The following is a 14,979-nucleotide window of genomic DNA, read 5'->3' on the forward strand; positions in this document are numbered from 1 at the left end:
ATGATTGCGCATGCAACTTTTGCATATCACACCAAATGCTGATCAAAGGAGGTATGGCAATGGAAACAGACTCGTTGGTTGGTACTGGACTTTCCGAGGTTATGCGGAAAACTGGTAACGAGTAGGACGCAAGTTGAATCTCTGGACTGTTTTAAACGGCGCCATCTTTTCCCAATATATTTCAATGGGCGTCGTACTTGTTACCAGGAAAGGCCAACACTTTCAGTGCCCAGTTCCTTATGTTCCTTATTCCACATAATAAATCAAGCAATCGACCAATCAATCTACCATTAATTAACAGTTAACAAGTATTGCTTGTTTTTTAGAATCTTCAGAGAGAAATCAATAAAAATTTCCCAAAACTAAGGGCTTTCTTGCAAGAAGGAAAGTATCTACGTGACTGCTGCAGTAGTGCACAGTATCAAGCAGCACAGAACACTATGGAGGAGTTGAACTCGCGCTGGCAGAAGGTTCGTAAAATATCATCGGTTTTGTTGTTGTTGTTGTTGTTGTTTTATCCTTATTTTACTGGGGGTGATGGCAATGGATTGTTTCGACGACAAAGCGGCCATCATGCCAGGGGGGAAAAGATGACGAAAAATATATAGTTTTTCTCTTGTTCTCCAGTTTTCCTTCAAATTCCTTGCCCTCTGACTTTGGTCAGCCTAGAAGTTGTTTCAGAGTTCGATCTGTGAGTTAGCCGTGCATTGACCTAGATCTGCCCAGAGGTTGTTTTAGGGTTCGATCTGTGAGTTAGCCGTGCCTTGACCTAGATCTGCCCAGAGGTTGTTTTAGGGTTCGATCTGTGAGTTAGCCGTGCCTTGACCTAGATCTGCCCAGAGGTTGTTTTAGGGTTCGATCTGTGAGTTAGTCGTGCCTTGACCTAGATCTGCCCAGAGGTTGTTTTAGGGTTCGATCTGTGAGTTAGTCATGCCTTGACCTAGATCTGCCCAGAGGTTGTTTCAGGGTTTGATCTGTGAGTTAGCCGTGCCTTGACCTAGATCTGCCCAGAGGTTGTTTCAGGGTTCTATCTGTGAGATAGCTGTACCTTGACCTAGATCATCACAGAGCGTTCGATAAACGATTAAATGTTAATGTTTTGCTACTGGTAATTGGTCTTATCTACGGGATGGGTGGTTCAAATACCATTGTAAGTAATTTTCACTAATGGGGAAAAAGGGAACGGAGTACATCATTTTGCAAAACAAAGGGAAAAAAACAGAATATTATAAGGGGGAGTTTAAATCGATATGTATCACACCCCCCAATTCACCCCCTCAACTCGAAATAATGACTAGATAGAACGTGCGAAGAATGTTAAGTTTTTCACCATTATTTCTTTGTTTATTTCAGGCACTGCATTGCTGTATGACTTGGATACTTGATATTGCGATCCCTGGGTCAAGTCCTTCAAGCTCTCCTCCTGGTGTCAGCGGTAAAACATACCGCAATCATTCGTCTTACACATAAAAAACAACCAATCACAGAGCAGCTATTAAATACCCAATCGAACCTCGTAATCGTACATTATATATTTCCTACCTCGACTCGCCATTTGGAAACCAAATGTAAAATGTTGCTATATTTACGAGTATTTGTCTTAATGCACCTACTAAAATTCTCATGCGAGCCTATACTTTACTCACAATGAGTTTAGGCATTTTGAATTGTTGATAATGTTCTTATATGAGTTTTCATTGTATATACCCTTGTATATAGAGCCATAATATCATGCCTTCTATTTACATATTGCATATCCATATTTATTGAGTGGAGCTCTAGTTTTTAACAAAGCCATAGCTATGTTTCGCACAATCCCAGATCAATAACAAATGAGTTTTAATTCTTAAGCAGTGGATTTTGTATGAGAAAAAATAAATACTTAAAAGTGAATAACCCATCTTAACTTTGTACGCAAATTGCCCATTTCAGATCTTATAACATTCCCTTGAGAATTGTTCTTTTATGACGAACATGTTAAAATATTTACACATGAAAGAATCAACTCCCAAGAGTGGCATTACATGGTCTGAAATGTGCACAACGAACAACGTAGCTAAGATGGTCTGATTTGCAACTATAGATTTCAGCCAATCAGATGCATCAATGTTGATATGGGTATTTGACTTTCAGTCCTTCGGGGTATATTGTTATTAATTGTCCATAGAGCATAAAGTAGTGCATAATGCAATACAGTAACGGAATACTAGTATAAAAGCTTATTTTTGTATGTTTTATACTAAAACATTTGTAAAATTATGAAGTAAATGTTTTTTGTGGATTCAGTGTTATTGTTTTAATGATATTTCTGTTTTCCTCGGCGTTTTTTAACTTCAATAGTCCCCTTCACAGTTCCCCTACTTCAGCGCCATCTTGAATTGAAAAGTAGCCGTGCCTTTGCATCCAAGTGAGACGAATGGTGAGCTTGCAACGAAAGAGAACTTTTTTTTACACTTAGGACAATTATTCACAATTGTCTCTTTCACTGCAAGCTCGAGAGAAAGAAAATAAATGCGTAGAAAGAGAGAAAGAAAATAAATGCGTAGACACTACATTTTTGAGACGTGATAAACTTCACCAACCCCAATCAATCACTTTGGTATCACACGGACATTGATCATCTTAATAGATACCTTTAGCATCAGGTTTAGCACTAACTAATAGGGATCAGGCCCAGAAACACGCAAGCAAACACGAAGAAATGCTCAGCATCAATGAAATTCAATATGGCGGCTTTTCCAGCAACAACTTCGTTATGACGACTTGCTAAAAGTCGACAGTCTGGAAAACGCCTGACTTCGAACTGCAGTTTGAGATGTGCGGTAGAATACAAACACTATAAGTGTGTAACATAAATACCACTGAATACAGCTAAATTATGCTAACCCTATTGTTTTCTATTGTTTAATTAGCACTATTTACCACTAAATGTTGCACACTTTTAGTATTCAAAGTCATGTGAATATTGTGTTATGGTCCCTGGGGATTAACATTAAATATATATAAAGCGACCCACCCTCCTCCTCCATTGATGAAGACGGTTTTAGCTCCGACGACTTTGGTCGTCCGCTCTGGTTTGGTTTGTTCCAGGCCACAGTGATTCCCCATACCTTATTTGAATAACAATACCCAGGGACAAAATAATACACTGTTCGTACTCTACCTAGCAAGAACGTCGTGCTAAAGGTCTAATAACTTATGAATTGTCGACAATCTAGCAACAGGCAGCCCAGTAAAATAATTGAAAGCGTCTATTACGTGTCTAAAAAGACATAGAAATGAACATATTTTCGCCAAATCCAACCTTTGCTGTAAAGTGAGTTTAATAAATTGTTGCCATGAATCTTTTTTATTTATTTATTTTAATTTGGGAGGGAGGGGGGGGGGGGGGCATCAGATATCTACCTGTGAGTTACATGGTAATATTAATTGTTTTTTGATTGGCACCGAAAAATATTCCGCACCAGTAAAATACACGTGGTTGCAACAACAGAATACTAGGAGATAGGTCAATTCAAGATTCAAGAACAGCTAGAATGACTTGTATTTCTTATTAGTATTCTTGTCAAAAACGCTGAGGTTAGTGAAGGTTTATAGTCGAAGAAATCATTTTAAAGCTTCTCGATTATTCATGTTACCGGCGAACAAGTTGACGTCATTTACACGCGCTTGGATCGGCCCGGATAGGCCCGGTGAGTGTGGCTCATAATACTTGTAAACAATCGACCGAAGTTTTGGCGCCTTTTGAATCATACACGCGTGTAAATGGCGTCAACGTGTTTGATTGACGGCAGTCTATTGCAAAGTGCAAGTCGCGATTTTTGTCTAGGGTGGCCGCGTAGCAATGCAAACGCCGGTAAATCGTATACAAATTGGAGACAAAAGACAAGACATTGTTCCTTGAAGCTTGGCATTCCATCCATAAGAAAAAAATCTAAACGATCACATTTATTTCCCTGGTGTATACTATAATCTACAGCTAGTGCATCATTATCAAACTCATTACTATTGGTTAGGGTGCACCGTCAATAGATATCACGTGATGGTATCTATAAATCAGTAACCAAAACACTGAACACTCTCATGTCGTCATCAGAAAGCAAAAGAAAGCATCTACATCAGAGAGCAAGAGTTTTCTACGCGTTTCACTTCTGTGGATTCAGGGATGGCTGAGGATGGTATGGAATACCAAATCCTCTTCGCACACACTACACACTGACCAATTTTAGCAAAAGATTGATGGTATTAACCTTCTTCAAACCTGTTCTTCCGTATGGGATGGTAAAATTTATATTCATATAACAATGTACGCATGCTTCTTAAGAAAATAAAGTTGTCATGATTTTTAAAAAATCTAGAACATTAGCTCTTAGATTTCTAGTAAGAGTGAGTTTCAGAAGTAATTTATAATATCGAGTCTGTGTTGTATACAGATGCCTGTTACGGATTGTATAGTAGTAGTAGTAATAGTAGTAGTAGCAGCAGCAGCAGCAGCAGCAGCAGCAGCAGCAGCAGCAGCAGCAGCAGCAGCAGCAGTAGTAGTAGTAGTAGTAATGATAATAATAATAATAATAGGATATAATCTATTCCTTTTACAAATTTTAGATTTATATTATTTTTAAAGTATTTCTTATGTTCTGCATTTACTAAATAGTCTGATGTATATCGTAAATAATTGTTAAATTTGTAAATATTTCATTGTAGAGAACACCCATAGGTTACGTTTACGCGCCCTATGAGTGTCTTTGCCTCGCATCCAGATGTTTAATAAACTGCATAATAATAATTTTTCTTGCACACAATTGTAAACCTCACTATAGCTTAGGCAGTTCATCACCAGAAATCTGGGGCATTTCGAGTCTGCGCATATTGAGCAGCGGTACCTCCCATTGCTCACTTCCCCAAATATCTCATAGGCAGCCTTTAAGATGGGATAAGGGGTTTCAATAGCAAAAAAAAAACTCTCTAGCTCTCTGTTGATTTATATAACGTAAAGGTGGATCAACAACTTTTGGCTTTTGGTTTATGATTTTCCGTTCGTATTCTGTAAAAACATCAGCCATTTTGATCAATTTTCAAGTGAACGAAGTTAACTTACAGAGGGTTATACAATCTCGTACCCAGAGCCCACGTTTCTCATGGTCAGCACCGAGAAACGAGAGGCTCTGGTTGTAACCAATTTTTTGAGCATTCCGGGAAAAAACTATAGAAAGAGTCGTTCCGGAAATAAAATGGCTAGCAGACTCGAAAATATCAGGAAATAAGTGGATTTTTCAAGCACTAAATTGGCTTGGATCGAACTCAAAATTTGCTAGAATGTGGTACGATAATCAATTTTTCGCATACCCGAAGTAGATGAGAAGGAGACTGGAATTTAAGCAAATTTTCACAAGGATTAGTGAGAGTCGAGTTGGCGGCCGATCGTTCTTGCATTTGTCGTGATGATTTGAACTCAAAAAAGCGTGTTAAAAACTCACAAAATAGCACAAGCAATTAGTACCCGGGGAAAAAATTTGCTAAATATACTTTAAGAAGGCAAAGGATAAATGATTTAACTACTATATTCAAGCTAAAAAGGTCAAAAATTGATTACCGTTTGTTCGAAGCAATAGACCCGTTTCGAATTCCAAATTACCGCTGTGTTTCTTGATTACAGACTCATTTGCACAGGGTTAGCCTCGAGTTTATGCAGAATATTCACGTGTTCCAGTCAAGGTCCGTCGAGTTTCAAAGTACTTGTATTGTTGAAGTTGTGCATTCTTTACTTTACTGTTGGTATTTGTGAATATTTAAACACTGATACGAGCCTAACCCTGTGCAAATGAGTCTGTAATCAAGGAACACACTGGTAATTTGGAATTCGAAACTGGTCTATTTGAACCCCTAAAGATCAAAGGTAACCCAAAGATCAGCTTACCTGTGATTAAGGCATGCGCAGTTAAACTTCCGGTCCGAAATTCACGGACCAGAAGCCAACTGAAAATCAGTTACAACCAGAGCCTTTCGTTTCTCGGTGCTGACCATGAGGAAAGTGGGCTCTGGGTACGAGATTGAGGGTTATAGTACTGAAATATAGTGAGAACCCTGTGTTTAATTTGATTGTGAGGGCATGGGACCAAATATACCGAGTCTGTTTACAACATGGCGGATAGGAATGAATATTTTCGTTATCTTTGGTCGAATTTTTCGTAAAATTTGGCCATTTTCCCCTTCAAAATTGTGGAATCCTTTCTCTGTGGAACTCTCCGTTGATCATGGAGGCCGAAGGAACCAACTTAAAGGTACTTTTTTAGCTAAAAAACAGCGTAATTCGAACGAGGTTTTAATTCGAAGTTTCTAAAGTTAGTTCACCGAAACACGTTCGTTAGCAGAAAAACCTTGACTGAGGTAAAAAAATAGGGGACATTTTGCATAAATCTCCATTTTACAAAGGCTCTAGAGGGCATAGAGCATTACTTAAAAAATGTTTGTCGATGGAACCAGGTTAACATGCTCGAATGCTGAAGGTAGTTTTAGACCTAAATATCTTAACACAAGGTCACAGAAAAAGCTCAAACGTTTCTCTTCGTAAGAAATCATTATAAGTATATGTAATAGGACTCCAAGCTGTCCAATTAAGAAATAATTGGACGAGGAAAATTCCGAGGACTGACAAAATTTGGTAGTCAGAGGAATTTTTCGAGTCTAATTATTCCTTAATTGGACAGCATGAAATCCCATTACCTATTATATAGCTGCCTAATTAATCCCATATCAACAAGACCTGTCCAATTAATAATGGTAATTGAACTGAGTGGAGTGCAATTTGGTCTGAAATCAAACGCGCGATTACAAAATCGCACGACCGCGTAGCTGGAGTGCGATTTGTAATTGCAAGTTTGATTTCAGACCAAAATTGCACGACACGAAGTTCAATTACCACTTTATTATATCCATTTTGAAATCTTTTTTGAAAAAGACGTTTTTTCCAGTTAAACCGATATGACTTACAATCTACAAGCAGTCGATTCAAATATGCTGTCAAGAAAACTTGTTTATACTGATCGAGCAATGATTCTCATTTTGAAAACCAACACTTTTAATCCAAAACTAAAATGAATTTATATAGGACCAAAAGGCATTACATGTATTAAGAATCGTTTACTTACATTAAACAGCAAAACAATCCTGCCCAAAAGGGTTGTAATGAACCGGCTGTTGTCCATACAGCCAATGCTCACTGCTTGTATTTTACGATTTCTGTTCAACATGTTAAGATCACACTTGTGCCGACAAAACAGCAAAAATCAAAGGTTGTTTAGTCCTTCGGTTGTCCTTAAGAAGTCACGTAGCTCAGCAAAAATCTTCTTCTTAAGAAAAATTTCTTTTAATGACTATTTTCGTCGATGTGTTGTTATGCTTTACAGATTGAAATGAAACCACTTTCCACGATCAATCGCCAAGAAGTCACATTCAAAAGATGCCGATTGCATTTTCCCCACTGCTTTTCGCTGTAATATCTTCAACTTACTTAAGCAGTTACTTTACAAAGATGCTTTTGACAATTTTAAGTGATCAGTTGGTCTTTTTAAGTCCTTTTTATGGCTTTTTCAGTCTTTTTTTACGACTTTTGACGGTAAAATCGTTCTTCAGAAAATTTTTTTTGAGTCGTGGCTCTTTTTTTTCGCAAGAAGCGTTGAGCCCAACACTCAGATGGATTCCTTGATATAATTGGCTAGAAAATGACATGTCTCTCTTGTGATTGGTTCATATCAGTTGATGTGCAAAATCGTGCAATTTAGAGCTCAAAATCGTGCGATTTATGCTGAAATCACTGCTGCAGGGAACCAATCAGATTGCAGGATTTGCTTGTGATTTCAAAATGGATGTAATAAAGAAAATAATTGGACAGTTACCTCTATGGGATTAATGAGAAGCTGTGTAATTATAAAAATAATTCCCATACATTTTCTATAAATTTGATCGTCCATATTTAAAGGGCTCTGTGTCAAACTGCTCAATATGCGCGGGCTAGAAATATCCCAGATTTCTGGTGAGTTACAATTTTCTACTTGGATCGATTAGAAGAAAAGTTTGAATAAAACAATCAAAAGAAAACGCCATTTTGAAAACTAGGACGCTTTGCTCGTTTAAACTCCAATGGGAGTGTACGTTAGAATGAGCTTGGCTAACAGCCAATCAGAATCTATTATATATAATCGCGCAATTTGCGAGGGGTCCAGAACAAGCTTTCTGGCGATGTTTCGCAGACGGTTTTTTACGAAGAAAAATCCGGATGTGACACAGGCTACAGAAAGAAAATCAAACAAACACTCTCATGGCTACGGTATTCGCCAACGCCCAGTCCGGAAATCGAACTCGGATTTCATTGGTGAGAGATAAGCGCTTTCACCGCTACGCCATCCGTGCTTCCCCACATATGCCGACTCTGTTGCTGACTTTAAATATTCACTCAGAACTTTCATGTTTCCTAGGAATAAATAACTATTTTCCAATTATATATTATGTGTTCTAAAGAACACTTTATTATCATATTCGGATGCTCTTACTTACTTCTCCGAGAAAGGAGTTAAGTAAAAAACATCTGACATTTCAAAGACAATGTTCAATAGGGTATTCGGGTTTCAATTAACCCAACCCCCCTCCCGACCCCCTATCCTAATTGCCTGTCTGTCCACAACACCTCAAGGGGAGATTTGCTTGCTCCTAACTGACGTCCCCTTTTAGTAGACCCCTTGCATGTGATGTCAATGCAGCTCAATTGGGAGGACAAAACAAAAGAATTTTAATCTCCTGAGAATTGAAAAACTATTGTTATGTCCTCCAAATTGAACTGCATTCCGACGTACTGCAAGGGGTCTATAGCTACCAAAGAGTTTGGGGGCAATCATAAAAACAATCACAAGGATTCCAGTAGTTAAACAGTTTTATTTCTATAGTTTATCCCATGAATCCATCATACATTTTTAACTAATTTCTCTGTGAAATTAGAAAAGACAATTTCATTATTCTATATTTCCCCTTTCTCCCTAATTTTGAATATTAGTTTAGGCCACGACCGTAAAGTGCTAACGTCTACGACGTCGTTGTTCTACGGCTGATCCGGTCTCATCCTTAATTTTGACGTTATTCACGTTTTGATTCCCTGAACAAGACATTACTGTGCAGTCGCATGATTCGATGATTGAGAACACGGCGGTAAAATCTTCCTCCGTGCCTCCACATTTCATGAAGGCCTTAACTTGAATGACACTAGATGGACTACAGCATGTGCACTCAGACGTGTAGATAGTGTTGCCGTGGGTTGCTACTGCTGATGAGTCACAGTATCCTCCACATCTTGTTTGTAGGAAGGTTGTGTTTGAGGTACAATTGCGGATGGTAAGCGGAGCGTTACCCAACTCTTTTCGTACACACTTGGGTGGAATAGTCGTTGGCCCAGCAGCAGGTACTATTGTGAAAACAAAAAAAAATTACATTTGCGAAACACGAGTTTTGTCGCTCATTCGACTTTACCACAAGATTACAATAAATTTAAAACGTGTGGAATACCGTTACAATTTGCCTAAAATGGAGTTAATATTGATAGGTTGCAAGAATTCCCAAGGGAGTTAAAAGAAAAAAGCATGCCGCTCATTTTGGTGCCGTTAACAATGGATGCTAATAAAACATTTTTTGTTAAATGGCACCGACGCGCCTCCGAGAGGCTTCAATGACGTAACATGCAATCGAAGAATAAACAAAAATCGGATCACATTCATAGCTTTTCTCTGGATTAAATTGTAGCAGTCACAGAGAATCTACTTGGTACAAAATACTTAAAAAATAAATTCCTTACAGGATAACATTTAAGGAAGGTGGTTTTAATTGCCAGCATGAATAGACACAAAAGTAGCGAAAAAGTTTCTTACTTATGTTCTCGGAAAAAAAGAAAGTAAGTCAACTGAATAAACTCCCATAAATCCCCTAATGCCCAATAAACTGTTCCCCTTGCAATATGATAACCAAACTTACAGCAGTCCGGACAGCAGACATCAGGATTTGAAGGTCGGTAGTAACCCTGTTTAATAACGAGAGAAAACGCTTAATCTCTAAAACAAGTAAATAAAAGAACGTTTTCAATAGTCCTAACCATTAAAGCTAAACAACTTACGTTTGGACAAGCGCTGCATTTGTATTCATAGGTGCTGATTTGAGCTGTCTTATTTCCATAACATGGGTTGTCAACCGCTTCGCAAGTCATGTTTTTACATGGTCCATCGATCCACTTGTCTCCGATCTACCGAAAAAAAGAGCGTTAACAAGGATAATAGAGTTCGAATTTAATCGTCTTAGAATATAAAAAACAATTTTTAATTTCTGATTATTTTTTAAATTGATTTGTTTTTCTTATTCAACTTTTTTATTCAAAATGACTTTCTTTTAAAAAAAACAGCCCTAGTTGCTGTTCACAAAGATTAGAATTGTGATGTTAATTTGCCAATAATTCCTACAATAATTATTTCTTTATTTCCTCGGCGAATCGACCTCTTGTTGGCAAAGAAAAAACAATACCTTACATCACAACATTATCGCCTACTAATAAACCTTACCTTATAGTATTCCACTTGACCCTGACTGTTATTGTAAACGCACAATGGACACATCGCTGGAATAAAAATAAGAGAAATTCAAAATTTCTTCAGAAAAGTCATTAAGGAAAATTATTTTAAAGTATTTCCAACTGATCTAAGAGAACATATTAGCCAATCAGAATAGAGAAAATTAGCAAAATTGAGATGTCCCTTTAGCTTTTTAAATTTCAAGGCCACCGAACAAAAAAAAACTTGTTGGATAAGATTAACATTATTGAGTTTTATTTTTTATTGCGATGGAGGATACCTTTTTATTATTTTCACAGGCTACATGAAACAGTAATGATGAAAAAGTAAATTATACACCGTGAAAAGATGAAAAAAGTAAGTTTTTACCTTTTCATCATTACTGTTTCATTATAGAAACACCGACGCAGCTCACACTAGTTTTTAGCTAGTTATATCTTTTTAGGCTACATGAAACTTCAGTTTTGCAGTGACGTCACTTCTAATATTATATAATTAAAGCAATCATAAAAAAGAAACAAATATAAAAAGACTTACAAACAGACGGGATTACGGTAGTGTACAACGATGAAGTAGGCGTGATCGTTGGAAGTGATGTTACATACGACGTCAACGGAATAGAAGAGGAGATAGACATTGTCGTAGAAGACAATGATGGTGTGCTACTCAATGTTGTGGTTGGTCTAGACGTCGATGACAACACAGAGCTCGATGGGCTGGTTGTTGGAACGCTTGTAGTCGTTGGAACAGTGCTAGTCGATGGAATTGTTGTGGTTGGAGACGATGTGCTAGACGATGGAACTGTTGTGGTAGCGCTAGATGTGCTTGTTGTCGTTGTTACTGTGGAGACAGTTGACGTACTTGGAGATGTAACAATCGTGGTGGTTGGACTAGACGTCGATGACGACACAGAGCTCGATGGACTGGTTGTTGGAACGCTTGTAGTCGTTGGCACAGTGCTAGTCGATGGAATTGTTGTGGTTGGAGACGATGTGCTAGACGATGGAACTGTTGTGGTAGCGCTAGATGTGCTTGTTGTCGTTGTTACTGTGGAGACAGTTGACGTACTTGGAGATGTAACAATCGTTGTGGTTGGACTAGAAGTCGATGACGACACAGAGCTCGATGGACTGGTTGTTGGAACGCTTGTAGTCGTTGGCACAGTGCTAGTCGATGGAATTGTTGTGGTTGGAGACGATATGCTAGACGATGGAACTGTTGTGGTTGGGCTAGATGTGCTTGTTGTGGTTGTTACTGTGGAGACAGTCGACGTACTTGGAGATGTAACAATCGTTGTGGTTGGACTAGACGTCGATGACGACACAGAGCTCGATGGGCTGGTTGTTGGAACGCTTGTAGTTGTTGGCACAGTGCTAGTCGATGGAATTGTTGTTGTTGGAGACGATGTGCTAGACGATGGAACTGTTATGGTAGCGGTAGATGTGCTTGTTGTCGTTGTTACTGTGGAGACAGTTGACGTACTTGGAGATGTAACAATCGTTGTGGTTGGACTAGAAGTCGATGACGACCCAGAGCTCGATGGGCTGGTTGTTGGAACGCTTGTAGTCGTTGGCACAGTGCTAGTCGATGGAATTGTTGTGGTCGGAGACGATGTGCTAGACGATGGAACTGTTGTGGTTGGGCTAGATGTGCTCACTGTGGTTGTTAATGTGGAGACAGACGACATATTTGGAGATGTAACAATCGTTGTGGTTGGACTAGACGTCGATGACGACACAGAGCTCGATGGGCTGGTTGTTGGAACGCTTGTAGTCGTTGGCACAGTGCTAGTCGATGGAATTGTTGTGGTTGGAGACGATGTGCTAGACGATGGAACTGTTGTGGTTGGGCTAGATGTGCTTGTTGTGGTTGTTACTGTGGAGACAGACGACGTACTTGGAGATGTAACAATCGTTGTGGTTGGACTAGACGTCGATGACGACACAGAGCTCGATGGGCTGGTTGTTGGAACGCTTGTAGTCGTTGGAACAGTGCTAGTCGATGGAATTGTTGTGCTTGGGCTAGATGTGCTAGACGATGGAACTGTTGTGGTTGGGCTAGATGAGCTTGTTGCCGTTGTTACTGTGGAGACAGTCGACGTACTTGGAGATGTAACAATCGTTGTGGTTGGACTAGACGTCGATGACGACACAGAGCTCGATGGGCTGGTTGTTGGAACGCTTGTAGTCGTTGGAACAGTGCTAGTCGATGAAATTGTTGTGGTTGGAGACGATGTGCTTGTCGATGTTGTTGTTGTACTGCTTGTTACTATAACCGTCGATTCGCTTGGCGGAGGAGGTAATGTTGGTATTGTTCTAGAGGTTGTTGGTACAACGGTTGGTGTTGTAGATGAGGAAGGTAACAAGGAGGAAAATGAGGCAATGATTGATGACACGGAAACTGGTGGGTAAGAGCTTGGTGATGGGGATGTACTTGTGGACGAAGATGTTGTCGATTTGCTGGGTGTTGGAAGAACTGGTGTTGAGTGGAAGGTACTCAAGGTTATTATTGGTTGGCTAGAAGTTGTTGATACCGAGATATACGTCGAAATTCCTGGAGTTACGGACTGAATGCTGTGAAAGGGAAAAATGATTGGTTTTGATATTTTGCATGTTATAAGAAAAGCTGACTTCTAAATTGGAATACGTAAAATTATCCAGTCTGAGTATTTATTCGATAACCTTTCGCAGTGTAAACACCGAATTACAGATTACTTACAATAACAATTACCATTAATCAATGAAACAAAAAATAGTAGTCAGCCAAAGCTGAAACCTCTTTATGCCATCATTAGGGGTAGAACTTAAATAAAAAGGGGTAGTACAGCTTGAGATAACGCGTTACGGAATGTCTTTGCATACCCGTACCAATCGCCTCAACAGCTTTGTAACTGTGAAGTATGTTACAATTTGGAAAGGTTATTGAATAAACACCCACATGATGATGAAGATGATAATGATGATAATGATGATGATATATCATTAACATTAATATTATTACTATTATTACTATTATTACTATTGGTACTATTACTATTATTATTATTACTAATAGTTAATTGAATTCTATTATAAAAAAATATATATTATTTCTATTTTTATTATTATTATTATTATCATTAATATAATCATCTATAAATGGCGATGATTATCGTCCTGATCTGTTACTATCTACTAAAAATGATGAGTGTCTCTACGTTTTTGAGCTAACAGTGGGTTATGAATCAAATCTACGAAATAACATTACTCGTAAAAACGCGAAATATAAGGAGTCTGTTCAAAGTTTGAAAAATCAATATAAAAATGTAGTCTTCGTTAACCTATCCATCAGTGCACTTGGGGTATTCGCTAATGATTCTGCTAATTTTATCAACATGTTAGAAGACCTTGATTTCAATAACAATGATCGCCTTTACATCATCAGAAAGTTACTAAATATTGCAATTAGATCATCATAATATATTTTCTGCTGTAGGAACAAAAAATGGAAGAGTCCTGAGTTAATGCACTATTAACAGTCTTCATTTTTTCCCATAGTGTTACAGATATAGGGAATATTTGGAATCGAATAGGAATTTTATTTTTTCCTTTGGATGCTTATCATTAGATACTAATTTATGTAATTAGAATGAAGTAATGACATGCGGGTATTGGAGATGGGTGTCTGTGTAGTGATACCCCCTATTTTATCAATGCATCTTGGTCAACCGTGACGGCGTTGGCATTCTTACAACATATGAATCACAGCTGTAAAACGTTTTTTACCACCTCCACCCCCTTTCTCCTCCTGTATTTTTGTGTCTACTGCATATTAATAAGCAGTAGACACTATGCCATCGAGTTTACCCAGATATACTTCATATCCTATTTAACTAGCGAAAAATATAGTTAAATGACATACGATATAACTGACATAAAGTTCATCCCGGTGTAAGGGTTGTAAAACGTCGGATTATTTTCGGAACCCACGTCCACAGCTAGCGGTGCATGGCGAGGATTGCCGATGTCATACGAAGTCCCGTGTACTGGCTGGTCAATTTGGCTGCTCTTTTTGCGAATGCTTACGACCTTTTATCGACTGGTAAACGTTTGACCAACGTATCAAACCTTGTAGAAATCACTGAATCCTACCGAATCAAGGTAATCGCAGCCATTTTTGTAGTGAATTTTATCTGGGGTTTTTTTTTGTAACAAGCTTAAGACACACAGGTTTCATGGAATGTGTCAAGTGTTGGTTTAATTAAAGTGCTTTCAGGTATTTGCAATATCTAGAAAGAATTCATCGCAAAAATCGACCACTGAATTGGCGTGTTTGTGCTACAAGAAGCATGTCAACAATGTCGCTTCATGAACGATTGTTACAGAACTGATGCGATGTG

The 14,979-nt window shown here is 38.4% G+C and overlaps 2 protein-coding genes and 1 long non-coding RNA gene across 8 annotated transcripts in view; 2 read left to right on the forward strand and 1 right to left on the reverse strand.

The window, feature by feature from the left end:
• The window catches only part of LOC116288010 (uncharacterized), an 81,894-nt gene extending 79,613 nt beyond the window's left edge, over positions 1-2,281 (forward strand). For all 4 annotated transcript variants that reach the window (XM_031694724.2, XM_031694723.2, XM_031694725.2 and 1 more), the window contains 2 exons: positions 327-470; positions 1,354-2,281. In XM_031694724.2, the coding sequence (XP_031550584.2) occupies positions 327-470; positions 1,354-1,470 (261 nt within the window). In that variant the 3' untranslated portion in view covers positions 1,471-2,281. The remainder of the gene's footprint in view (positions 1-326; positions 471-1,353) is intronic.
• Positions 2,282-6,138: 3,857 nt separating this feature from the next.
• LOC148907093 (uncharacterized) overlaps positions 6,139-14,979 on the forward strand; it is a 30,961-nt gene continuing 22,120 nt past the window's right edge. For both annotated transcript variants that reach the window (XR_016121087.1, XR_016121088.1), the window contains exon 1: positions 6,139-6,281. This is a non-coding gene — a long non-coding RNA (uncharacterized LOC148907093). The remainder of the gene's footprint in view (positions 6,282-14,979) is intronic.
• LOC116293413 (uncharacterized) overlaps positions 8,909-14,979 on the reverse strand; it is a 63,990-nt gene continuing 57,919 nt past the window's right edge. For both annotated transcript variants that reach the window (XM_089036492.1, XM_089036491.1), the window contains 5 exons: positions 11,139-13,174; positions 10,593-10,648; positions 10,154-10,279; positions 10,015-10,060; positions 8,909-9,451 (listed from right to left, as the gene is read on the reverse strand). In XM_089036492.1, the coding sequence (XP_088892618.1) occupies positions 9,069-9,451; positions 10,015-10,060; positions 10,154-10,279; positions 10,593-10,648; positions 11,139-13,174 (2,647 nt within the window). In that variant the 3' untranslated portion in view covers positions 8,909-9,068. The remainder of the gene's footprint in view (positions 9,452-10,014; positions 10,061-10,153; positions 10,280-10,592; positions 10,649-11,138; positions 13,175-14,979) is intronic.

The sequence above is a fragment of the Actinia tenebrosa genome, unplaced genomic scaffold (genome assembly GCF_029948245.1).
Source record: "Actinia tenebrosa isolate PJP-AT-01 unplaced genomic scaffold, QUT_ActTen_1.0 PGA_scaffold4__44_contigs__length_22323623, whole genome shotgun sequence".
Taxonomy (NCBI): domain Eukaryota; kingdom Metazoa; phylum Cnidaria; class Anthozoa; order Actiniaria; family Actiniidae; genus Actinia; species Actinia tenebrosa.